At 38.8% G+C, this 26,063-nt stretch overlaps 1 protein-coding gene and 1 long non-coding RNA gene across 4 annotated transcripts in view; one reads left to right on the forward strand and one right to left on the reverse strand.

Annotated features, from left to right (window-relative positions):
* The window catches only part of MDN1 (midasin AAA ATPase 1), a 175,121-nt gene that overhangs the window by 90,007 nt on the left and 59,051 nt on the right, over positions 1 to 26,063 (reverse strand). The window contains exons 21-37 of the mRNA XM_045057836.1: positions 24,032 to 24,179; positions 23,103 to 23,213; positions 20,004 to 20,155; positions 19,317 to 19,495; positions 18,511 to 18,719; positions 18,204 to 18,350; positions 17,084 to 17,225; positions 15,573 to 15,707; positions 15,356 to 15,494; positions 14,617 to 14,755; positions 14,223 to 14,353; positions 12,152 to 12,296; positions 9,745 to 9,874; positions 3,710 to 3,928; positions 2,811 to 3,008; positions 1,227 to 1,435; positions 418 to 540 (exon numbers count right to left, since the gene is read on the reverse strand). Coding sequence (XP_044913771.1) covers positions 418 to 540; positions 1,227 to 1,435; positions 2,811 to 3,008; positions 3,710 to 3,928; positions 9,745 to 9,874; positions 12,152 to 12,296; positions 14,223 to 14,353; positions 14,617 to 14,755; positions 15,356 to 15,494; positions 15,573 to 15,707; positions 17,084 to 17,225; positions 18,204 to 18,350; positions 18,511 to 18,719; positions 19,317 to 19,495; positions 20,004 to 20,155; positions 23,103 to 23,213; positions 24,032 to 24,179 — 2,656 coding nt within the window. The remainder of the gene's footprint in view (positions 1 to 417; positions 541 to 1,226; positions 1,436 to 2,810; positions 3,009 to 3,709; positions 3,929 to 9,744; positions 9,875 to 12,151; positions 12,297 to 14,222; positions 14,354 to 14,616; positions 14,756 to 15,355; positions 15,495 to 15,572; positions 15,708 to 17,083; positions 17,226 to 18,203; positions 18,351 to 18,510; positions 18,720 to 19,316; positions 19,496 to 20,003; positions 20,156 to 23,102; positions 23,214 to 24,031; positions 24,180 to 26,063) is intronic.
* LOC109499774 lies at positions 433 to 25,620 on the forward strand. Of its 3 annotated transcripts, XR_006598010.1 has the most exons (4): positions 433 to 528; positions 12,789 to 12,878; positions 24,690 to 24,801; positions 25,426 to 25,620. It is a non-coding gene; the product is annotated as an uncharacterized LOC109499774 (long non-coding RNA). The 3 variants fall into 3 exon arrangements; XR_002157270.3 differs by having other exon boundaries at positions 24,690 to 25,620; XR_006598011.1 differs by lacking the exon at positions 24,690 to 24,801.

Consider the following 26,063-nt stretch of genomic DNA (forward strand, 5'->3'; position numbering starts at 1 on the left):
ATAAGTTTGAGCCCCGAGTCAGGCTCTGTACTGACAGCTCTGAGCCTACTTCCAATTCTGTCTCCTGTCTCTCTCTGCCCCTTCCTCACTCACTCTTGCTCACTGTCTCAAAAATAAACATTACCAAAAAAAAAAAAAAAAAAAAAAAAAAAAAGACAACTTAAGAGATAGTTTTTCTCTAGTAGCTGGCTTACAAAAGCTGGGGTTTGTAGCTTGTATACACAGGGGCCTCTACATGTGCTTTGTGATGTGACTTTTCTCATTCTTAAAAGAGACCATGAAGGATTTTTCTTCATTAGAGAATCTGTCTTTACTAGCAAAAAAGCATGACAACCCACTGAGATATGCCCTAGAAACAAGAAAAATATGACTACTCTTCCCATTGTGACCCTATCCTTGAAACAACAAACCTCTCACCTCATCCAACACAACCCAATGGCCTGCCTTCAGAGCCGCCAGCAAAGGGCCATCCCGCCAGGCAAACTCTCCTCCCTTGCCACCTTCAACAGGTAGATCTGCTCCAAACAGGTCTGTGATATCCTTTAAGAGGGGGTAGAAAGGAGGAAAACATTACATTAAAAAATTTACTAGATCCCAAGACCTTAAGTCTAACCTGATAAATTCTTGAGCCTTACGCTACTTTTCCTTTTTATACCCACCACAACAGAACTAATCAACCTAGCAGTCTGTACCAGGAGCCCAGACATGCCCTCAAAAACCTTTTTGTCACAATACTGCAAGTATCAATCGATTGGAGTTGGAGCTCTATATCAGCAGTTCTCAACTGTGGCTATACTTGGAAATTAATTAGTGAGCTTTAAAAACAAAAAACAAAACAAAGACCAATAACAACGTCCAGGGAGTCTCATTTGTCACCTCTTGTCCCATTATTTCCTAAGACTGTTTAAAGGCCATTTTATTTCTACTAATTTTTCCCTTTTAGAAATGACAAAAAACAAGGTTATAATATATACTGAATTGGGTAACTATCTCTCAAAAGACAACTATAATAAAGCATCTAGAGGGGAACAAGATTACAGATATCAGCTATTAACGAACCTAAAAGCAGACTTAATTTGAAGGTCATGTTGGTGTGGTCTTTACCACCATGAAATATCTGAGGTACTGAAAATGTCCTAACTATTTCTGAATAAGAAACTCTATAAACAGATACAAACATTACTCCCTACACTCATCCTCATCAGCTGCAGAATGACTAAGCTTACCGTCTGTTCTGACAAGTTGATTCGAACAAGGATGTTGCCTGAAGCCTTTGCTAATGCTGTCACCAAACTTGTTTTGCCCACACCAGGAGAGCCCTCCAGGAGAATGGGTTTATTCAATTTTGTAGCTCTTAAGAGCCTCTGGGCATTCATAGCAGTGGTGCCTGCACTGAGTGCATAGTCAGCAATATTATTCCTGTGAAGGACAGGTCCTTAAGTAGAGAAAAGAAAAGCCACATAGAAGATGAAAATCAGCAAATCATATATACATGTCAAGTCAAGATTTTTAAGAACCTACCAAGCAGACTTTCAGTCAGTGAAGTACCATCTGTGGTGAAAATGCTCAACCCTATTTCAACACTTCACCACTTTTAGATTCATCAACTGCTTTAAAGCAATAGCCAGCAGCACACGTTCTTCAACTGTGCCTACTACTCAGATCTCTCCAGCTCTTACACCTATGCATGTACTTAGGTCTACGCATACATACATAGGTCTTACTGCAAGCACACTTTTCCTTTCACAACCTACACCTGGAATTACTTCAAGTACTTGTACGATTTACCTTTATAAATTGGAATCTTCCTAAAAATCAAGTGTATGCTAGGTGTATCGGCCACATGGTTCCATATAGGCAATTTCATCCAATGTTTTTAGGTCAACAAGACAATTCAGGATGCATCTTTAACCCATAATGTAACTATAATGCAGGCTAATAACAGTTTTATAGGGCTTAACATCTGTACTACTATGTCTCCTGGAATAAACTTTTCATATACCAATTTGGAGGGCTAGGAAAACATCTATTACACCTCAGCTATGGAAGCAGAAGCAAGGACCACTTCAGTCCCATGCCACTAACATATAGCTCCTACATGAGAGAATTAAATACTATGACAGTGACTTAGGGAACTTAAATCATTGATGCACCACCAGGGATGAAGAGTAGTACTGAAGAGGGAGAGAGAAAAGGGCTATATTCCATTCGGTCAGGTACCTGGGCTGATTTTGTTCACCAATGAACCCCCAGTAACTGCCACTCTATGCATTTCAGACACTCAACAATTATTGATGTAGGGAGGGAGGAAGGGACAAGAAACAGATGACCCTGCTAGACAAGCAACAATCTTATTCATTCATTCATCCATTCACTCCATCAACAGACATATTCTGAATGCCTGGGATTGCTCATGTCAGGTGCCAGGGAGAGGAAGATGAGTGAGCCAAGTCCTCAACAGTTCACAAAACTGTTTTTGTAAGCGTGATGAGGGTCATCCTCATGATGATACACCCTGGGCTGAATTATCACTATAGGAAAGCTCTTGTTTTAAGCATCAAATAAAAAACAAATGCATTTTATAAGACATTTTATTCATAGATTAAAAACTATACTTTCCCCTATTTTTATGTGCCAGTTATGTATTTTTAATCGTTCATGCAATTATGATTGGCTATGCCAAGTCAGATTCTAATTCAGATAACTAGTTTGAAAATAATCAGAAGTAGGATACACTAAAAGTCACAACAAAAGTGAAGTACCCATGATCTACAAGAAGAGAACCTTCATTTATTTAAAATCATTCTTACCCCTTGGTATAAAAAATGGATGAATTCCCCAAAGGTTATCTATTCCAGTAAATTCTTTGGCCTTGAGTCTGTCATAAATCTTCAATTCATTTTTCTGACACTCTGTAAGTCTCACTATTTTGGAAAGTTTCTTGATTAGGAATTTCAGACATTCTTTGCGAGCCAAGAGAGCTGTACCAAACCCTGAGGAAGTTACCCCTAAAATAGAGAGGATCAGACCATCAAACAACAGCATGACACCAAGCTTCCCAAATATGTACACATCAGGAGCTCTTGGGCAGTTTCCAGGGGAAATTAAACCTTAGCTGAAGCATACCCAAAATATGATTGCTAGTGTGAACAGTCCAAAGGCAAAAGGTCTGCCCCTCCCATCCCAATAATTTACAGATTAGCAGCAGCTTATTCAGTAAAGCACCATGTACTCCATGATAAGTCAGTCTGGAGGAAGGAGTAATTAATGTGGTACTAGTGATCATTTTGGTTTATATCTCTAATCTTCACTCTTGAAAAAACAGAACTTAGTGAAATTTAAGAAATTGTAGTACACTTAAAAAAAACTAAAGGATTCAGGCCCATTCACTATAAATGACTATTCATGTTAAGAATTACCCAGTCCTCAGTCCTTTAGGAGCAAGGACATTTCCAACAGTCTTCTTTTTCTTCATAATCACTTCACATTTACCAGTTACCCTGGACTATAATCAATGTGAAGCTTCAGCCTATCTTTTACATCAACCACCTCTCAAAAAGAGTAGAAAGAAAAGAAAATCTATTCTGGCTCCTGGAAATGCTAGAGTTAAGTGATTTTACAAAGTAGGTCAGAGATTTGGGCTAATTCCATTTCTTACTCCCCACTACCCTAACCTCCTTGTTCCCACACCAGCTAACAGACAACATACCTGAACCTATTCCATCTATGTACACCAGGCATGCAGCATGGACAAAAGATGTCACAGTGGAGATGGTCTCTGGCCGTTTCAAAGCAGCTTCCTCCCCCATTGTGTTCATGAAGTTAACCCAGGACAGGATATCTCTGATACTGACCACACACCTTCGGCCAAATTCCTGGTGGGTCAGCCATTCAATGAAATCCAGCATCACCTCAGCTATGTCAGCCCCTAAGACACAAGGAAGTAAAAAGCAATTTGGAACTGGTTGTAATAAAACACTACAAAATAGGAGTTTGTAATGGAGGGCCCAGAAAAGGCCTAAAAGAGGTCTGTGCTTCATGAGATTATATGCAAATTTTTGTGAATGTACATTACTGCTTTTTCTAAGGAGAGGGGGTCCATAGCTTTACTACATTCCCAAGGGGTTCATGAATAGCATACCATACCTACCAAAAAAGAAAAATCACCTTGAGAATTACAGCCTAAGATGGAGCCCTGAAAACTACTCAAAGAAAGTATTCATTTGGTTCCCGTTCAGATACAATTTTTAAGTTAAGACACAATGATTTTAGAAAATACATAAATTTTATTGTATTTTAAACTGATTCACTGGAATGGGGATGCCACATTTTCAGTGGCATTTAGTTCAGGCTTTTTCTTTTATTAAATTGATGCATCCCTCAGAATTCAGCAAATTAAAGGATTCATAAATTTTGTTCCATGATTTAAGTTAAAGGACTATTCTAATTATCACAATTTCATATTGTAAAATATTTGGAAATAAAATGCTTCTTAAGTAATGTAGATTTAAAGCAAAGACAATTTGTGGTGCCCGGGTGGCTCAGTTGATTAAGTGTCCTACTCTTCATTTTAGCTCATGATCTCACGATTTCCTGAGTTCAAGCCCCATGTCAGGCTCTGTGCTGGGCATGAAGCCTGCTTAAGATTCTCTCTCTCCCTCTCATGAGGGCTCTGTCCCAAAAAAAAAAAAAAAAAAAAAAAGGCAGAGCAAAGCCAAGCCAATTAAATTTAGTCAGGCATGGGGCGCCTGGGTGGCGCAGTCGGTTAAGCGTCCGACTTCAGCCAGGTCACGGTCTCACGGTCCGTGGGTTCAAGCCCTGCGTCGGGCTCTGGGCTGATGGCCCAGAGCCTGGAGCCTGTTTCCGATTCTGTGTCTCCCTCTCTCTCTGCCCCTCCCCCGTTCATGCTCTGTCTCGCTCTGTCCCAAAAATAAATAAAAAACGTTGAAAAAAAAAATTAAAAAAAAAAAAATTTAGTCAGGCACTTTATGGAACTTCTGAAGCCAACAGTAAACATTTATCTAATAAGTAGGAATACCAAAAATGTGTTTTAAAAAAAGAAAATATGATGAGGAAGAATCAGCACTGCTATAATATAAAGTAGACCATTCAGCAAAAGGCTTCAAGGCTACACTGCGAATTACTTAGAAAAAAACTAACTAGAGAAAAAAAACACAAATGTTTACAAGACGTAATTGACAATCTGATCCATTGTTTGAGGGGAATTAAACCATCACTATTGAACAGAAGTTCATCAGCTAAGGTAGATGGGTTCATAAAGGGATTTTTTATAACAAATATTAAAAGGTAACCAAATATAGAAACCCATGTGAAAAATATGTAATAATAAATGCTAATGTGTAAAATGACTAGGTTGGCTCAGTTGAGCATGCGGCTTTTGATCTCGCATGCTCATGCGGGGTCATGAGTTTGAGCCCCACATTGGGCATAGAGATTACTTAAAAAATAAAATAAAATAAAAATAAAATAAAAATAAAATGATTGGCATTTAAAAAAAATGTATCATAGAAAATGCTCATCACTAATAAAGAAAATGAAATTTTAGCTTACTCATTAAAGTAACAAGGATAAAACAATGGATTTCATTATATTTAGAAAAAAAAGAAAACTCCATGTTGAACTATCCCAAGCATGCACATTTACTAAGCTGCTGGTAGAATTATGAATGGGACCGTCCTTCTGGAGAGCAACCTGGCCATAACCAATGAGAACTATGAATTTCCTTATTTCCACTTTTAGAAATACAACTCAAGGAAATAATTCTAAAAAAAATGTCATTTTAACGAAAACACAGTATCTTTAGATGTACTGTCATAAGAGTGTGAGACTGAGAAAAGCCCACATGCCTTTCAGAGGTCATTAAAAAAACAAAACAAAACACTGACTTAATGGAATCTTTTCTGCTTAGTTCATACTGTGGATGTATAGATAAAATTACTACTATAACTTGTGAACAAAAGTCCTACAGAAAGTAAGTAGAACTCAGGGATATTTATATTTTTATTTAGATAATGCAGTAAGTATATCTTGAGTATTCTCAGCAGGGTCAGAATTCAATTCAGAATTCATAATTAGTTGAAATATTAGATCCATTAAATCTTATGTATCTTTATAAAGAAAACCTAGAGGGGCGCCTGGGTGGTTCAGTCGGTTGGGCGTCCGACTTCGGCTCAGATCATGATCTCACGGTCCGAGAGTTCGAGCCCCGCGTCGGGCTCTGTGCTGACAGCTCAGAGCCTGGAGCCCATTTCAGATTCTGTGTCTCCCTCTCTCTCTGCCCCTCCCCTGTTCATGCTCTGTCTCTGTCTCAAAAATAAATAAACACTAAAAAAAAAAAAAAAAAGAAAAAGAAAAGAAAACCTGGAATAAAATCTTTGTTTCCCATTTTATAAATTTTTTTAACATTATTTTTGAGAGACAAGACAGAGCATGAGCAAGTGAGGAGCAGAGAGACAGGGAGACAGAGAATCTGAAACAGGCTCCAGGCTCTGAGCTGTCAGCACAGAGCTCAACGCAGGGCTCAAACCCACAAACATGAGATCATGAGCCAAAGGTGAACGCTTAACAGACTGAGCCACCCAGGCACCCCTCTAGTTTCCCCTTTTATCCTGCACAGTTTTCTGCCCTTTTTTAAAAAGTGTATTTATTTTTGAGAGAGAGAATGAGAGAGCGCATGGAGAAGGAGAGGGGCAGAGAAAAAGGGAGAAAGAATCCCAAGTAGGCTCTGCACTGCCAGCATGGAGCCTGATGCAGGGCTCGACCTCACAAACAGTGAGATCATGACCTGAGCCAAAATCAAGAGTTGGATGCTTAATCACTGAGTCACCCAGGCGCCCCTATACTGCACAGTTTGCTAAATCCTTTTTTTTTTTTTAACGTTTATTTATTTTTGAGACAGAGAGAGACAGAGCATGAACAGGGGAGGGGCAGAGAGAGAGGGAGACACAGAAGAATCTGAAACAGGCTCCAGGCTCTGAGCTGTCAGCACAGAGCCCGACGCGGGGCTCGAACTCACGGACCATGAGATCATGACCTGAGCTGAAGTCAGATGCTTAACTGACTGAGCCACCCAGGCGCCCCTGTTAAATCCTTTTTTAAAAGTTTACTTATTTTGAGAGAGAGAGGGAGTGAGAGAGGGAAGGAGCAGGGGAGGGCAGAAAGAGACAGAGAGAGAATCCAAAGCAGGCTCCACACTATCAGCACAGAGCCCAACTTGGGGCTGGAACTCACAAACTGTGAAATCATGACCTGAATTGAAACCAAGAATTAGACACTTAACTGACTGAGCCATCCAGGTGCCCCTGCATAGTTTTTAAGAATGTTTTTACACTGTGCCAACCTGATTCATTTCCAGATGATAAAAATCAAGCCACTTCTCCCTTACTCTCCCTTGCTCTCTCAGGAACCCTAATGCTTCCCCAAAAAAGTTGCTGCCATGTAGCCTACAGAGCTTAGAGCAAACAAGTGCCTTAAGATCAAGCAGCAAGGTTCAGAGTTAAGTCCTAGAGACCCCAGTACCAAACAGCATGTGGAGAAACTGTTCGCTCAGTTAAGCATGAAGCCCACTAGTGATGGAGCAAACATGGCAGTGTAATGGCAGTTGCATTCTCTGCCATTCTTATCATAATCAAAATAACTCATAAAAGTAAGCAGCCCATAGAAGATAAAGAGGTTACATCCTAGGGGGATCCAGCCCCAACACAGAGCCAAAAGATAAACCATGCTTGTGTAGTAATTTGTTTTCTTCTTTAACCGAAATTCTCATAATAAATGCACCATTGCAAATAGCACACAACCAAGGTAAGTCAGGAGTTCTGAGTGTGGGCCTTGAACAAACGTTATTAGCATCAACTGAGAACTTATAGAAAGGCAAATTCTCATGTCCTACCCCAGACCAACTGAAACAGACACTGTAGGTGTGAGGCCCAGGAAGCTTTATTTCTACAAGCCCTCCAGGTGAGTCTGGAACTCAAAGAAGCAAATATCCTTTTACATTCTTTCAGAAAGAGATAAAAGAAAGAGAAGAGAATAGAAATGATGAGATCCAAAAAACTATGTATTATGGCTTGAAATCAGACTGGATTCTTTTTTTTTTTTAATGTTTGTTTATTTCTTGAGAGAGAGAGACAGAATGTGAGTGGGGGAGGGGCAGAGAGAGCGGGAGACACAGAATCCAAAGCAGGCTCCAGGCTCCAAGCTGTCAGCACAGAGCCCGATACGGGGCTTGAACTCACGAACTGCGAGATCATGACCTGAGCCGAAGTCGACACTTAACCAACTGAGCCACCCAGGCGCCCCAGAACTGGATTCTAAATTTAGCCATTCAATACACAAACACACATCTCATGATAAATGTTAAGTGGACATATTATAATCATTTCACAATAGGTACAAATATCAAATCATGTGGTGTACCTAAAACTGATATGATGTTACATGTTGATTATACCTCAATAAAAAAACATGCATGTAGGGGCACCTGGGTGGCTCCATCGGTTAAGCACCCTACTCTTGATTTCAGCTCAGGTAATGATTTCATGGTTCATGACTTTGAGCCCTGGGTCAGGCTCTATGATGACACTGAGGAGCCTGCTTGGAATTCTCTCTGTCCCTCCCACGCACCCTCTCTCCCTCCCTCTCTCTCTCTCAAAACAAATAAATAAGCATTTAAAAAAATATATGCATATATACATCGAAGCAATTTAGGCTAAAGAACTTTATAATAAACGTTTTGACCCTTACCAGATATCTTAAAAATAGCTAAATCTAGGTTTTAGGTATACAGAAGTTTTTTAATATTATTTTTGATTTTCTTATGTTTGAACATTTTTATAATGAAATTTTTAAATAAAGTTAATAATAAATTAGTCGATGATAAAGAAATGCAGTTTAAAAGTATATAAGCATTTTTGGGGCACCTGGGTGGCTCAGTTGGTTAAGCATCTGACTCTTAATTTCAGTTCATGTCATGATCTCACAGTTCATGGGATCAAGCCCCACATCAGGCTCCTTGCTGACAGCACAGAGTCTGCTTAGGATTCTTTCTCTCCTTCTCTCTCTGCCCCTCTCCCACTTGTGCTCTCTCATTCAAAATAAATAAACATAAAAAATTGTTTTCATAAAAAAAAAGTCTATAAACATTTTCTGAAGGTGGTAACGACTAAAATTTAAACCAAATCTTCCTCATCTCTGAAGAACAAATATACTTTAAATAAAGAGAGCCAATAGGTAAAACAAAAAAGCTAGAATTTAAAAACCTTGGTAAAGGAGGCGATATGAAGAAGGGACACTTAAGTGGAAGATAACAAATATCCTGGTTTTTTGAAATTTTTTTTTAACGTTTATTTATTATTGAGAGACAGAGAGACAGAGAGACAGAGTGTGAGCAGGGGAGGGGCAGAGAGAGAGGAAGACACAGAAGCCGAAGTAGGCTCCAGGCTCTGAGCTGTCAGCACACAGCCCAACAGGCGGCTCGAACTCACAAACTGCAAGATCATGACCCGAGCCGAAGTTGCTCGCCCAACCAACTGAGCCCATCCGGGCGCCTCCAAATAGCCTATTTTCTTACATCTATTTGTTGCCATTTCTCTATCTCCTCTTCTCCTTTTAACATGCCAACATATGTACACTGCTAATGTCCTATACAACACCTCTCATTCCCAACATACAATCCCCTCCACCTCATAACCACCATTACAACCTGTACCAACTGAGAAAACTCACCTTTATGATCTACTTTGCCCAGAGACAATCCTGGACGAAGGTTATGGCTGATAATCTGAATTAAATCTTCACGACCTGTGCTTTGTGGGCACCATATTTCTGTAAACCTGTTTCTTAAGGCAGGAGACAACTACAAGAAACAAAAATTTCAATATGAATGGATACTTATGAGGAAAGTTAGAGAACAAATCCTTTGAAGAAATGTTAGCTGTGAGTCTAACAAATACCAAATGCTCCTCTTATTATCTCTACTAGTAGGTACAATTTATTAAAGGTCTACTTTGTCCTGGCTCCTTCCATATGTCATCTCATTAATCTCCACCACACCCCCCAACACCATATTCCCATCACTTTCTTTATAGACATACAGAACTTCAAGGTTTTATAGAGTAAATGGTGTAAGTTGAATTCTAGCCCCAGTGGGTGATTCCCAAGCCTGAATACTTTCCCCTAAGCAAAAGCCATTCCTTTACCTTCAGTTACAAAACCAATGTTTTAGAGAAAATAAATGCTATTGTGCGATAAGGGGAGAGCTGTCTGAAGTCAGAGAAAACATCTTCTAAGTGGCTCAAAGAGGAACAGCCAAATTAGTAAGGAGGTACATATTTTACCTCTTGCATAACAAAGAATTGTTACTTCTTCCAGTCTTATGGCCTTTGCTCTCAAAATGGATTCCTCTTACCCTTCCCCTATTAATAAGCATTTACAATGCCACATATGCACATAACTATTAGTTTATCATTGCTTGCCTATAACTTGATAAGCTCCATCCATCTATCTGGCCTACTGCAACAGGACCAGGAGCAATGCCTATACCCAGGAGCAGCTCAACCAAGACCCAGTGAATGTGTGAGTGTTCCCTGTTGCCATCCTAGACAAGCAGTGCTTCTGGTCTTCAGCATTCTACCTCACTCTGCTTGCTAGGTGTGCAAAAACAAAAAAGAGCTTTCCCTTAGGTAAAAGTTGGCAATCTTTTTCTAAGAAAAACTTAAACTATCTTAACCTAAGCTAACACACACAATGTCAAAATCAGATCTTTCTACGGGATTTCCATTTGCCAAGGAACTATTTTGTTTTGTTTTTTTTAATGTTAATTTAATTTTGAGAAAGAGACAGAGTGCAATTGGCAGGGGGAGGGAGGCAGAATCCAAAGCGGGTTCCAGGCTCTGAGCTATCAGCATAGAGCCCAACAAAGAGCTCGAACTCACGAACTATGAGATCATGACCTGAGCCAAAGACGGACGCTTAGCCGACTGAGCCACCCAGCCAACCCAGGAACCAGTTCTCACATTATGTTTGAAGCTGTGATATACTTTATTACGTCTCTTAAGAACATTTCAAGAGGCACAGCAATAATCTTTCTTGTTACACTACAGAGGAAAATCAAGCCCAAAACATCATGTTCACATTTCAGGGGTATCCACCAAATTACCAAGATTTTTAATTACTTTCATTCACAATCAACCTCCGTTCTCATCATCCCTGACCTATCACATTACCATTTTCCTAACTCTAACAGACCAGGATCAACACAGAGGAAGACTTCTCTACTGAGAGGCTTCATGAACCTGAAAGCTATGGTGTTCAGGGTATTGGATCCTGGCTGAATCCTAACACTACCCCCATGACCAGAAGGAACTGCTTTCCACCCTTTCCTTTACCAATAGTCTATAAGCATAACCCACAAATCCTTGGAGAGAACAGATAGGCTCCACTTGCAAAACCAGAAGAGGTTCCTGGCTGCAACATTTTTGTCACTCTAAAATCACTCAAAGCCACACTCGTGTTTAAGAAAGCAGACTCCAGAAGCAGAGTTTAAGATTAAATTAAAAAGATTAAATTTCAGTTTCGGAGCAGTGGGCGGCTCAGTCAGTTGAGCGTCTGACTCTAGATATCAGCTAAGTCGGGATCTCACTGTCATGAGATTAAGCCCCGTGTTGGGCTCTGTGTTGGGCTCTGTGTTGAGTGGAGCCTTCTTGGGATTCTCTCTCTCTGCCTCTCTCCTGCTGGTACCCTCTCTTGTGCATGTGTGAGCTCTCTCTCTCAAAATAAACTTTAAAAAAATAGATTAAATTTCAGTTTCATCTTTTCTTATCCATGAAAGTAGGAAAATAACTTTCATGCAAAGTTCTTGTGAGAATTTGTTATGGTAACATATGTAAAGAGTTGAGTTGGGCAAAGCGACTGACACAATGAAATTTTAGACACATACACACCATGAGATGTAAAAATAAGGAAATGCTTTTGTCAGACTTCATTTTTGTAATAATTCTAAACTATCTTTCTAGGCTTTAAATTATTACCGAATATAAAATTCCAAATGCATTTTTACATATTATATTTACAGCTACCAGTGAACTGAGGTCAAAAACTGGAAAAAAATTATGCTTCAGGAACACAATTTTACCTCTTTTTTTCCAAAGTCGCCCCCAGGGTTCATGGTTGCTAAGATACGGAATTTCTTCCCAGCAGTCAACAGCTCTACCTCATTATCCTTGTCTTCTACACTGCCTTTTTCAGCTAATACCAAGGACTTTTCCACTTCAAGGACACTAAAAGAAAAATCAGAGAATTAAGATTAGAAAAGGCTCATGTACTCTTCTATTTTGTGGTCTTCAACATTCTTTTAAAAAGGAAAAAAGTTATCTCTTCTGCTGAGCTTTCACTTTAATAATTTCCTACCACAAATTTTTACATGACTCATTATCCCAATTCCTGTGTAATGGAACAATATTTCTGATCAAAAGAAAAAAAATTCCTTTTATCCATTTGTTTTAAAAATGCACAAAAATGCATTAAAAAAAAACTCCATGCAAATATTCATGGCGGCATTATTCATAAAAGTAGAAACAACACAAATACCATCAAGTGCTGAGTAGATAAAAATATGGTATAACTATACACTGGAATACTCTTAGGAATAAAAAGGAACAAACTACTAACATAGGTTACAACATGGATGAACCTCAAAACGATGCAAAGTGAGAGAAGAATCAATTTATATGAATGTGCTGAAAAGACAAATCTTTTCTCTTTTTTTGCAGAAAGTAAATTTTGCAGAAAGTTGCCTGGAGCAGGAGATGGCATCAGAAGTATACTGTAAAGGGGCCAAAGAGATGCATTCTTCTGTGATGGTAGAAATATAAAACTGGGTTGAATTATACATTTAACATGGATACATTTTATGGTGTGCAAATTAAACTTCAAAAAAGAAAAATAGATATACATCAAAATTCACACTGGTCTGAGATTTTGAGGCCTTGCAGCCATAACATTTAGAAATCTGATTCTAGTTCTTTCAAAGAATTTAGATAATGGTCACATAAAATTTGCCTTAAAAAAGTTGTAGGGGCACCTGGGTAGCTCAGTCGGTCAAGCATCTGACTTCAGCTCAGGTCATGATCTCATGGTTCATGAGCTCCAGCCCCATGTTGGGCTCTGTGCTGACAGCTCGGAACCTGGAGCCCACTTCAGATTCTGTGTCTCCCTCTCTCTCTCTGCCCCTCCCCTGCTCGTACTCTGTCTGTCTCTCTGAAAAATAAACACCAAAAAAAAAAAAAAATTAAAAAAAAAAAGTTGTAACTTGGGCTCATTTGTTTTAGCCCCAACAATCCACAGTGCCATCTTTCTGATTACTGACAGCAAAACAGAAAAACTAGGCCCCTTAAAGGACCCTGAGTGGTAAAGTCAAAACAAAACACAAAAACGGTAACTCATTATTATTTTCAAATATTTACTATGCACCTATGGAGAATATTACTGTGCACAAGAATTAATACCTATAAAAACCAGACCAGTAAAACAGTATGGAGGTACCTCAAAAACTTAAAAATAGAAGTACCATATGATCTAGTAATTCCACTACTGGATATTTATCCAAAGAAAATGAAAACACTAATTCAAAAAGATATATGCACCTCTATATTTACTTTAGCATCATTTACAACAGCCAAATTGACAAGCAGTCCAAATGTCCACTGATAGATGAATGATTAGAGAAAACATGGTACATATACATATACAATGTAATATTATTCAGCCATAAAAAGGAATGTAATCCTGCCATTTGCAACAATATGGATAGAACCAGAGGGTACAATGCTAAATTAAGTAAGTCAAAGAAGGACAAATATAGGGATTTCACTCCTAAGTAGAATTTAAGAAAAGAAACAAAGAAAAAAAGAGACAAACCAAGAAACAGACTCTTAGCTATAGAGAAAAAAACTGATGGTTACCAGAGGAGAGGTAGTTGGGGGGATGGGTGAAACAGTCGAAGGAGATTAAGAGTATACGTATCACGATGAGCACTGTGTAACATATAGATTACTGAATCACTACATTATACACCTACCTGAAACTAATATAACACTGTGTTAACTAGATGGGAATTTTTTAATTTTTAAATTAGTTAAAAAAAAAAAATAAATAACCAGACCATCACAAACATCAAACACAGGGTAAATCTCTTACACATATACCTATTGAGTCTTTCCAGAACAGAGTCGTCAGCCAGTGAGATTTCATCCAAGAGAAAAAAGCCATCCTCCTTCATGGCCAGAACTAGAGGACCATCATGCCACTCAAAAAGTCTTGATGTATCAATTTCTTCCTACAATTTGGAAAAGAGGGGTGTGAAATTAAAGAGCAGATGGCTCCACAAGATTCTGCAGAAATTAAGGGTCTAAACATAAGGAAGAAAGCCTGTACAACAGGATGCTCATGAAGGCCTCTTGTAGACAAGTGAAAATCTAAAGCTACATATCAAACCTCAAATCAAAAATCTCACCATAAACAAATTCCACAGCTGATTCATGCACAGAACCAACTGCAGTTCTTCAAATGAATAAACACATCATTTATTACTGGACAAACCTTGTCCTTTGGCTTCTGTCTCACTGGTCGCAGCCCTCCCAGGAAATCCGATGTCTCCATGTGTAAGTGGCAGTTAACAGAGTATAGTTTCTGATTTGCCAAGCCTGCAAACATCTGACAGACAGTAGTTTTCCCACACCTGTTAAGAAATACACACCAGATTAGTAAGGACCATAAATTCCAAACACACACCCACAAACACCCCAGTGAGCAAAAGAGGGGAGCCCTGGTGAAGGCCTCACTAGAGCAGACACTGCAGGCCAACCCAGGACGTCTGCACCCTGGGCTAAGGGTACCCTTCCCCCAAACACCCGCACCCTACAACGTTCCTTATCTAGAAAAGCAAATACTGCATGAATTTCATTCTTTCCTACTTCTAATAACAACAACCAATGGATGGGAGAGAAATCCAATCCTTACAGACTTTCAAGTGATAGTATCTCATCTGCTATTCTGTATATGTCTATAGAATGAATGTCACGATTCAGAAGAATTACAAAGAAAAAAAACTGCTCTAATGATAATAATGCAAGAAACCTTTTCTTCCATCACAAAAGTCTGAAGGAAAAGTAAACAATAGACCTCTTACGGGCCCTTTAAAAAAAAGAGGAAGGGAGAAAAGGAAAAGAAAAAACAAAGATTGTATTCCTGATAACCCTTCAGAGATAACTCAAGTACTCCCATGGAACTGAACTGATCCATCATAATGAGTTCCAGTCACAGAAGCAGAGGAACTTACCCAGTGTCCCCAACCAGTAGCACTGGTTCACCAAATTCCAGCGCCCTTCCTACCAGCATCGCCAGTCTCCGCATGCCCTCAGTCCACACAATGTGGCTGAACTCAGATTCCAACATGGATACCCGAGTGGACAATTTACCTATAAAAGGCAGAATAAATATTTAGCTAGTAAGAGTACAACTCAATTCATTTTCTCTAGATATTTTGACCTACTCACTCAGTAATTTTAAGACATTTTCTTTGGAGAAAAGGGATTGAGGACACAATTTTTTCTTGAAATGTTTTTCAATAACTTCTTGAATCACATCAATTTCCTCCTGCTTCCTGACTCGGCCTGCGAGAAGCATAAAACCTAAAAAAAAGAAAGAAACAAAGAAACAAAGAAAGAAAGAAGTCATCAAGTGTCAAGTTATAATACCAAGGGATGTTCAGAATACAGAACAGGAACTCTTATAAGCTTGCAGGTGGAGAGGGTATCTAAAGAACTATTCTGGACAATTGGGAAAACCTACTGCAAATAACCAAATTTGGATGCCTTGCGTCCCAGCAACAGGACTTCCAGGTAGACCCAAACACAAATAAACATGTGTGCACCAAAAGATATATAGAGGAAAGTTCAGGGCAGTTTAATTCATAACAGCTAAAAAGGGGAAATAACCCAAACGTCCATCAACAAGAGAATGAATAAATATATTACGGTATCCCTGTACAACGGGTTACAACAATAAGAAAAAAAAAAATGAAATCCTGATACACAGAGCAGCGTGACTGAACCTCACATTAGACTGAGTGAAAAGCCAAGCCTAAGGAGTACATACTGCATGACACGAGTTGAAGCTGAAGCACAGGCAAAATCAAAGCAGTGGTGATAGATGTCAAAGCAGTGGTTACCTCCAAGGGAGGTTAAGACTGGCAAGAGCCATGAAGGAATCTTTTGAGGCACTGAAAAATATTCTACACCTTGGTCTAGATGATGATTCACGTGGACACATACATATGTAAAAAAAATAGATCTTCCTTGTACATGAAAAAATAGAGCACTGCATTCATTTTACTGTATGCTATACCTTGACTAAAAAGTTTTCCTTTTAAAGTTTTCTAAAAAATGTGTTCCTCCATCTATCTACTCTTTACCAGTAAAGAAAAAAAAAAAAAAAACAACTCTCAAGGGTTAGTTGTACTCTCCTTATTAAGGATTCTATTAATGACTCATTAGTACCTTTCAAATCAGAAGATTCTGAAATGCTTTCTTTCCTAGGATATAGAGAAACATAAATTCTTCCCATGGATTAAACCAAAATGACCAATCAGGAGTCTCATGACATAACTGCTTCCTCTCAAAACTCTGATATTACCTGACCAAACCTGTCAGCTTTCTGTATAAGACAGAAGCACCACTATCCATGGTTACCGAGTTGTAGATAAATGGTCAACAGAGACACCACCAGCCATTTGCCTCAAGTCTTATTGGCACTGTGCCCCTATCTGACTCCTACATGGAGGCACCTAAACCAAAGAGAAAACTGTAAAAATCCAAACATATTAACACAGATGCCTACAGAAAAGAACCATTTTCAAAAGCACTTTGCACTTGAGGGAGAAAGACTAAATCTGGAATACCTAGTAAAATATGTATATAGATCACAATTTGGGAAAAACTTATTTTAATAAGAAAGTTAAATATCTAACATAACTAAATGGTTTGAGAACATCCGATTGAAAACATACCATCATTGGCTAAATGCTGTAGCCAGTCATACTCTTTCTCAGTCTGTTCAGCCAATCTGTATCTTTCAGCCCATCGAAACAGATCACGAAGGGTGATGAAGCCCTGTTTTCCAGCAAACACTGAAGAACTTCTGCGATAGGACTATTACAATATCAAAACAAATGAAAAAGGGTGATGGCAAGCACACTGTACAACCTATATAAAATTTTTTAGCAAACATAAGCTCCCATGAAAATGGTTCATCCCAGAGCAGCTGGGTGGCTCAGTCGGTTAAGCGTCCAACTTCGGCTCAGGTCATGATCTCATGTCTTGTGGGTTCGAGCCCCACATCGGGCTCTGTGCTGACAGCTCAGAGCCTGGAGCCTACTTCAGATTCTGTGTCTCCCTCTCTCTCTGCCCTTCCCCTGCTCATACTGTGTCTCTCTCTTAAAAACAAACATTAAAAAAAAATTTTTTTTAAGTAAATGGAAAGTAATCCTTTGAAGATAAATATTCAAACTCATACATAAGAATATTAACAATGGAATTTCAAATCACAACACCAAAAAAAAAAAAAAAAAAGGAATTCCATCTCCTATATCATACAGAAAAAGTTATGAATACAAATGGTGGCAAACATTATTCCCATAATTTGGGAACACAGAGGAGTATAACTGCTAATTATTATTAGCTTTCTAGAAGGTAAATGTGTATTAATTCTGATAACACTTCTAACACCTTAAAATGGGATACAAAAAACAAAAAAGTGTAGCTCTGCATAGTTGACAAGACCGAGACATGAAAAAGGTATGTTTAGTTATGTCCATTCAAGGACTAGCTCCATTTAAAAAACAAAAACTAGTTTGTCAATGCCAAATCCCAACCTAAACAAAATGTTCCAACATTATCAACAAGTAGAGAACTGTTATCACATACAATTATGAGAAAATTTTTAACACGATATTAAATTATTCATTTATAAAACCAAAAAGTGGATATTAACGGAACATATTTTAAAGATACTATCTGTACTGTGAGAAAAAAAAAATTAACAGACGGGAGAAGGCTATCAAATTTTAAATTTTGATCATCAAATATAATCAATACATTCCATTTGAAACTAAGTGATAGGTGAAATACCTGAAGGTCCAGCATGACTTTAACCAACTTGCTACAATAGGAGGGTGGCAAACTGCAGCGCTTATGCAAGATTGTCTCCAGCTCAGAACTAGGCAGTTCATCAAAATGCAGCTCCACAAACCGATTCCTGAAGGCTCTAGAAAGCACCTAGGAAACACATCAGAAAAAAAGTTTCCAAAACAGAGGCTCTGCTATTCACCAGAAAAAGAAAAACCCTTCAAAAAAAGCAAAAAAAAATTTCAGTCTTATCAAGAAGATTTACTACTCAATGGGGTAACAAATGGAGTAAGGGGCAAATGCTACATACCTTTCTGCCTCCATAAAGTCCTGGGGGATTTTGGGTAGCAAAAAGCATGAACCGAGGGTGAGCTTTAACAATTTCTTGTGTTTCTGTGATGAGCAATTCACGGTTATCATCCAGTAATCTGTTCAGTGCCTCTAACACATCGGTAGGGGCCAAATTTAATTCATCTAAAATAATCCAATAGCCCTTTCTCATAGCATCAATAAGAATACCTTAAAAAACAAACACTGAGAATTAGTACATAAGTTAGTCCAAGGTTTTAAAAAAAATGTAATATACAAATCAACCAATACTAGAACATGAAATTTCAAAACAAATTACTCCCTACAGTTAGTCACGCCTCAAGATAACTTGTGACACTGAGTTATCAAGGAAGCACAATTTTTAACCAAAGTAATCCTTTTTATTTCACACAGAAGGGGAGCTAAGGCTGACAAATATCACATTTTCAACTTATTCCACCCCCCCCGCAGTCCAATTTCATTTAAATTACCACATTCCCATATCTATTCTCAGCTTCCCCTCTGTTCAACATTCACCCCGTTCTGAGTCTCTAGAAAATGAAGTAGCAGTTCAACTGCACTCTACAAAACTTGGCAGTAGTCCTGTGTACAACTGATGAGATCAGTGGGGCTCAAAGAAAGCTGGACCCCTCACCATCATTCTTTAACCAGGGAAATCAGAGAAAAAGAAAAACCAGCTGTTATGGCAAAGGTCATGTACCTCAATTGGAAAGGATAAAGATTACCTGGGGAAATGGGTTTCAAAGAATGAATATCCACACACATGGAATGAAATAATAATCCTACCTTCTTTAAACACAAGCTTCCCTGAAGAGTCAGATGTGTAACAACCAATATACTCCTGAATATCTGTGTGTTCGTGATTGTTAATACGCACACAATGGTTACCAGTAGCTGCTGCCAGCCACCGGATCAGGCTTGTTTTACCAACTGATGTCTCTCCCTGAATCAACACTGGATAGGTTCTTCAAAACACGAAACAATAAACCAATTTAAGAAAAAAAAGAAAGAAACCAGAATTAATTCAAGTAGTTTTAAAAAAGAATACAGAATTTATCAGCATAAAAGAATATGTTTATATACCTGTGCATCACTAATGGTATGTTTCTTAAGTTCTGAGAAATTTCTATATAAAAATGGTTCCTTAAAAAATACAGAGGAAAACAATCTCAACCTTTCTTGCAGTACTTATGAGAAACAGTAAATGGGACTAGCTGTTACTCACTTAAATAATGGGAGACAAGTATTCATCAGCCCAATACTGGAAAGCAACTTTAAAGATGGCCAAAATAATTGGTGGGTGTTGCTCCCACCAAAGGTATAACTAGAACAATGCTTTGTGCCAGGAGAAAAGCGACACGCAGCCAGTGAACAACAAATACAGCACTTGAAAAATTATCGAAGTAAGACTAGAATGTCATTAATGCCCATTCTGGTAAAGCTTCAGAGCAGCAAGAGAAAAGGTCCACATACCCTGCAGAAACCACTCGGACTATGTCTCTCAGGTTTAGCTTAACAGAAGACGTAAGAATGTAGGTCTCATCTATCGTAGGTTCCCTGTCTCCCACCGAAATCCAGTATCCTTCGACTTGGATAAGACGACCTCCTTTTGGTTCTGGAATAGGCTGAAAGACACAAGTTAGAGAAATAACCCCATAGTCCAATGACAACTATGGCTTTCTTTCAGAAAGGAGTGTAAGGTAGGAAAAGAAATTATCACCAAGAATGCTGCCCTGTTCTGAATGCTTTCAGCATTAAAGCCATAGGTGAAATGTGAAAATAAATTACTCTGAGGAATGAGATCAAAACAATGACAAGTGACACATACTCGTGTTAAAATCCAGGTGGGTGGTAGGTGTGTATGAGGAAGAAACTGAATCAAGTAAATTCTCAAATAATTTATGATTCAGTTCTTTTCTTTCACCTATTAAATTTCCCACTCTGATGAAGTACTTTGATCAAAAACATGTACTTCATATAAACCATGTTCCTAAAGACAGGACCAACATTGAATTGAGGGAAATGGCCTTTGCATTATTACATCCTGGACTTCCTGGAAGACATTAAACAAACAAACAAACAAATAATAAAAGCCACCATCTAGAGAAATTAATCTATTCAGAATAATATTGTGGGGGCACCTGGGTGGCTCAGTCAATTAAGCGTCCGACTTCAGCTCAGGTCATGATCTCACGGTCCGTGGGTTCGAGCCCCACATCTGGCTCTGTGCTGACAGCTCAGAGCCTGGAGCCTGCTTCGGATTCTGTGTCTCCCTCTCTCTCTGCCCCTCCCCTGCTCATGCTCTGTCTCTCTCTGTCTCAAAAAATAAATAAAAAACATTAAAAAAAAATTTAAAAAAAAAGAATATTGTGGGTGACAGCATAATCTTTTGAATATATGAAGTTGATTTCTACAAAACTCTCATTTTCATAGATCAAAAATGGTGAGATCTATAACTACAAAGAAGTGCTCTCCTCAAACATTTAGTTCCCTAACTTGAAGCACCATTGCAGTTACTGCTTTTAAGGGCTCCTCTACTGAGCTCAGGAGCAGTGGGGAAAAAGAATATTTAAGCCTCCAATCACATGTAACCATGAGGAACACACACCAAAAAAATGGTATTGAGATAATAAAGCAAGCTTGAGTATTTTTTTCAATGTCCTCATGTTTTACCAAAAGTAAATATTCATGTGTTACGTGTATAATTTTTACAGTTTATTTATGTTGAGAGACAGAATGTATGTGCATGTGGGGCGCCTGGCTGGCTCAGTTGGTTGGGCAGCCGACTTCGGCTCGGGTCATGATCTCGTGGTCCGTGAGTTCGAGCCCCACGTCGCGCTCTGTGCTGACAGCTCAGAGCCTGGAGCCTGTTTCAGATTCTGTGTCAGCCTCTCTCTGACCCTCCCCCGTTCATGCTCTGTCTCTCTCTGTCTCAAAAATAAATAAACGTTAAAAAAAAAAAATTAAAAAAAAAAAAAAAAAAACGTATGTGCATGTGAATGGGGGAAGAGACAAAGAGAGAGAAAAGAAAACTTCCAAGCCTCAACATGGGGCTTGATCTCATGAACCAAACCATGAGATCATGACCTGAGCCGCAATCAAGAGTTGGACGCTTAACTAACTGAGCCATGCAGGCGCCCCATTTGTATAATTTTTAAAGAGGAAAATATATTGAATCTAAAGTAGTCCAAAGTCCCTAAGGCTCTTTCTTCCTACAAAGGAATAAATCAACATAAAAAAGCATTTATTTGGTAAACTTACTCTGCATCTTTCAGTCCTATGTTATCCTATAATTTCCTTTGTCAAACTGAAATAGTTGCATTTTAATTTAGAAATTTTTTTTTATTTTAGAGAGAGCATGAGAGAGAGAATGTGCACAAATGGGGGAGGGGCTAGTGAAAGGGAGAGGGGTGGGGGAGGGAGAAACCCAAACAGGCTCCATGCTCAGCACAGGGCTCGATCCTATGACCCTGAGATCATAACCTGAGCTGAAATCAAGAGTTGGGCACTCAACCAACTGAGTGACACAGGCAACCCAGTTACTGTGTTTAATGGGGGGGGGGGGGGAAGCCCAACCATCAATCAGATGTGAAGTGTGTACACAAATTATGGTACAAGCAACAAAATACTATGTAACCTTTAGAAACCATGTCACAGTGATCTCGGGTACAGAACAAAACTATATGCAGTATACAGTTAGGCTAAGAAAAGAAGCTACAGAACAGTCTTATGAGACAGTCCTTTTTAATTTTTTTTTAAATTTCATTTATTTATTTTGAAACAGAGAAAGAAAGAATAAGTGGGGGAGGGGCAGATAGAGGACAGAGAAAGAACCCTAAGCAGGCTCCATGCTCAGTGTGGTGCTCTATGCGGGGCTCAATCTCATGACTGAGATCACAACCTGAGCTGATATCAACAGCTGGGCGCTTAACCAACTGAGCCACCCAGGTGCCCCAAGATGATCCTTTTAAAATCATTTATATTAGATATGTGTATTAGAATTTGACTCTAAGTAGAGTAAGTCAGAAAGACAAATGCCATATGATTTCACTCATATATGAGTCTGAAGAAACAAACAAAAAACAACAAAAAGACAAACCAAAAAACAGACTCTTAACTATAGAGAACAAACTGATGATTACCAGAGGGGAGGCGGGAGTGTCGATGGGTAAAACAGATGAAGGGATTAAAAGAAAACTCACTGTGATGAACACCGAATAATGTATAGAATTTTTGAATCACTATATTGTACACCTGAAACTAATAGAACACTGTAGGTTAAATAGGAATTAAAATAAAAACAAGAAAGAATTTGCCTTGATAAATCTATACACACAGTCAGAATGTGAATACATAAAAAAATAAAAACATACATAATTTAGGTGGAAATGACTATAAGGCTTAAATCTCTAAAGAGTAGGAGTAGGATTATTGGGAATTTGCACCATCTAAGACACCCTCTAATATTTAAATCTTTTGCAACAGATTACTTCTGCAAAAAAAAAAAGCTGAAAAGTTGATAATTCAGCCATTCATTCACATTAAACAAGTCAAAAACATCAAAAAACATACCTGCTTCAGCAGACTTTTTACACTGCCAGAGATAAGGTGTTGACAAATGAGCTTCTGAACTACTGGATGTGATGCCCTATCAAGCTGTGTTAAGAAACCCAAACAAAAGCCCTAGGGAAAAAAAAGAATAAACAAATATGCATAAAACTAATTACCCTTCTGCAGTAACAGGCCAACATATTTCGGGAACAAAATTCAACCTTCTTAGATGGTACTGGTTCCCAGAACTAGTTTTTTTTTCCTTGAGGGAGGGAGGGAAGGAGGGGGAGAGAGGGAGAGAAGGGGAAGGGAGAGAGGGAGAGAGTGTGGGGAAAGAGAAAGAGAGAGAGAGAGAGAGAGAGAGAGAGAGAGAGAGAGAGAATGAGAAAGGAAGGGGCAGAGGAAAAGGGAGAGAGAATACTAAGCAGGCCTCACACCCAGTGCAGAGCCAAAATCAAAAGTTAAATGCTTAACTGACTGAGCCACTCAGGCATGCAATCCCCCCACCCCCCTCTGCTGAACAACTTTTATTTATTTTTTTAATGTTTATTTTTGACAGAGGGAGAGAGAGAGAGAGCGCGTGCGCGCAAGCGAGCACGAGTGGGGGAGGGGCAAAGAGGGAGGGAGACACAGAATCTGAAGCAGGCTCTGGGTTCTGAGCTGTCAGCACAGAGCCCGACGTAGTGCTCAAACTCACAGACCGTGAGATCATGACCTGAGCTGAAGTCGGACACTCAACCGACTGAGCCACCCAGGCGCCCCATGCTGAACAACTTTTAAATGTGACAGGATGGTAGAAGGTCAGGGTAGTACTGGTATGAAATGTTCTGGGCTTATCTGACTAAATGGAAAACACAGGCAAACCTGGCAGACACATAATCACTCCCTCCCTTCTGACGGTGAGCCCATACGCCAAGCTCCCATACAAAAAACACAGACTTTAGAAAGACCTCATAGAGTGAGCGCTGGATGTTGCTACACGGATTGGAGGCTGCAAATCGCAGGGCCCTGCAAAGAGTCCGAAGGCTGTAGTGAGGTCTATGGCCAGTTCCATCCACTAATTTTGTCCCAGAGTCTTTCCGTAGAGCTGTGTACAAGCTACAAAAAGGACAGAGTTCAGGTGACTTATTAATTGATTAGCATTCACTATTTTGCTGTTATTCCAATTTTTCTACATAAGGCCCAAAGCCATTTTCCCAGAATTAGATGGTTAAGCTTGCATACAACTTGCTAGAGCATTCACCAAAACCTCTCACATTCTCTTTTAAATCTATTTTTCACATGCTCACAGACTCTTTCAAAAAAAGGATCTATCAATTTCTTTTAGGATGAAAAGAGGAGAGGTGAGAAACATTGGATTCTTAACAAAAAGAGAGACAGGAGAGGCCTTTACCAAGAATATATAGAGTCCAAACATAATGTTTCAGAGTTAGCTCTAATACAATGGGGAAATAAAGTTCCTATGTAAGCGACAATAGTGATGGATAAGCACAGAGAAAACTCATGGTGTTCTGAAAGGTCATAGATGTGGCCATAATCAATAATGACAAAATTTAAAAAGCATGAATATAAGGTGACGGTTACTGTTATCATTGCCATTGGCTTTAGGGGTCCAGAAGATAACAAGATGGAAGAAGTTTCAGACTGAAACATGAAATGCAAGAAATTTAAAATTTCATGAAACTGATGATCAGCTACACAAGATCAAGAGTAACCAAATGTGTGTCACAGATGAAATCCAAGTGCTTGCCCAAATGGGATCTGGCTTGCCTCTTTGCAATTTAGCTATATATTCTTCTTTGTGCAGAAAGTGGCTACTTACTACTCGTACTATCAGCATTTTACAAGAGCCTCTGCTTTATCTAGCCTGTTTTATCTCCACTTTTGAATTTTAACCACACATATTTATACTTCTGTCCAAAGTCTTGGCTAACAAAAAGTGTTCCAATTTTAGAATGTGGTATTGGTAAACCATTTCAAAGCATTTTCATAAATGCCTCCTTAACTAACCTATTTAAAATAGGGCTCTAAGCCTGTATGTTGTAATCCTTAACCAACCTATTTAAAATAGGGCTCTAAGCCCATATGTTGTAATCCCCATTTTGTGGTGTTATTTTTATTCACTTAACACAACCTAAAATTACAGTATGTATCTCCTTATTTATTGGTTACCTTCACCTCTTGAATTAAAAGGTCTATGAGGAGAACCAGGATTCTGTCTCTTATTTATAGCTGTATCCCTAGTACCTGGGCAACTCAGTAATTATTTGTATAAAAAATAAGGAACAAATCACAAAATGCAAAGTAAAACATTAATATGATCCTATTTCAAAACTTTACACAGGGGGCACCTGGGCAGCTCAGTTGTTTGAGCATCCAAGTTGATTTCAGCTCGGGTCATGACCCCAACATCGTGGGATCAAGTCCCTCATTGGTCTGTGCACTGAGGATGGAGCCCGCTGAAGATTCTCTCTCCCTCTGCTCCCCTCCCCTACTCACTCTCTCTCCCTCCCTCCCTATAAATTAAAAACAAAACAAAACAAAACAACTTACATAGTGTGTATTTCTATCTAGACAACAGACAAAATTAACTAAGTGACATGCCCAGGACGAAAGAATTCGTTTCTGACACAGCCTGTATGAGAATCCAGTTATCTGATATAAAAGATTATGCCCTATCCACAAGGCATAAAAAACAAAAACAGAAAAACAAAAAAGACTCAAGAAAGCACCAAGCCACATGGCTAGTCTGTATGTTTTTCAGTGAAGCCTCAATTAATTCTAAACCTGAATCCCTTATTTTACCAACCTTTTCCCCCCTATATCCCACATAAGTAGTATGCAAACTGCAAAAATTAAGATTTCATCAAGACAGATCAAAAGAGAAGCCAGTTATATCTTCCACAGATGCAAACTCTTAGCTATGAATACAAAAGTAATTAGGAGAGCATTATCCAATTACTTAAATATTCTCATACGTGG

The sequence above is a fragment of the Felis catus genome, chromosome B2 (assembly GCF_018350175.1).
Source record: "Felis catus isolate Fca126 chromosome B2, F.catus_Fca126_mat1.0, whole genome shotgun sequence".
Classification (NCBI taxonomy): Eukaryota; Metazoa; Chordata; class Mammalia; order Carnivora; family Felidae; genus Felis; species Felis catus.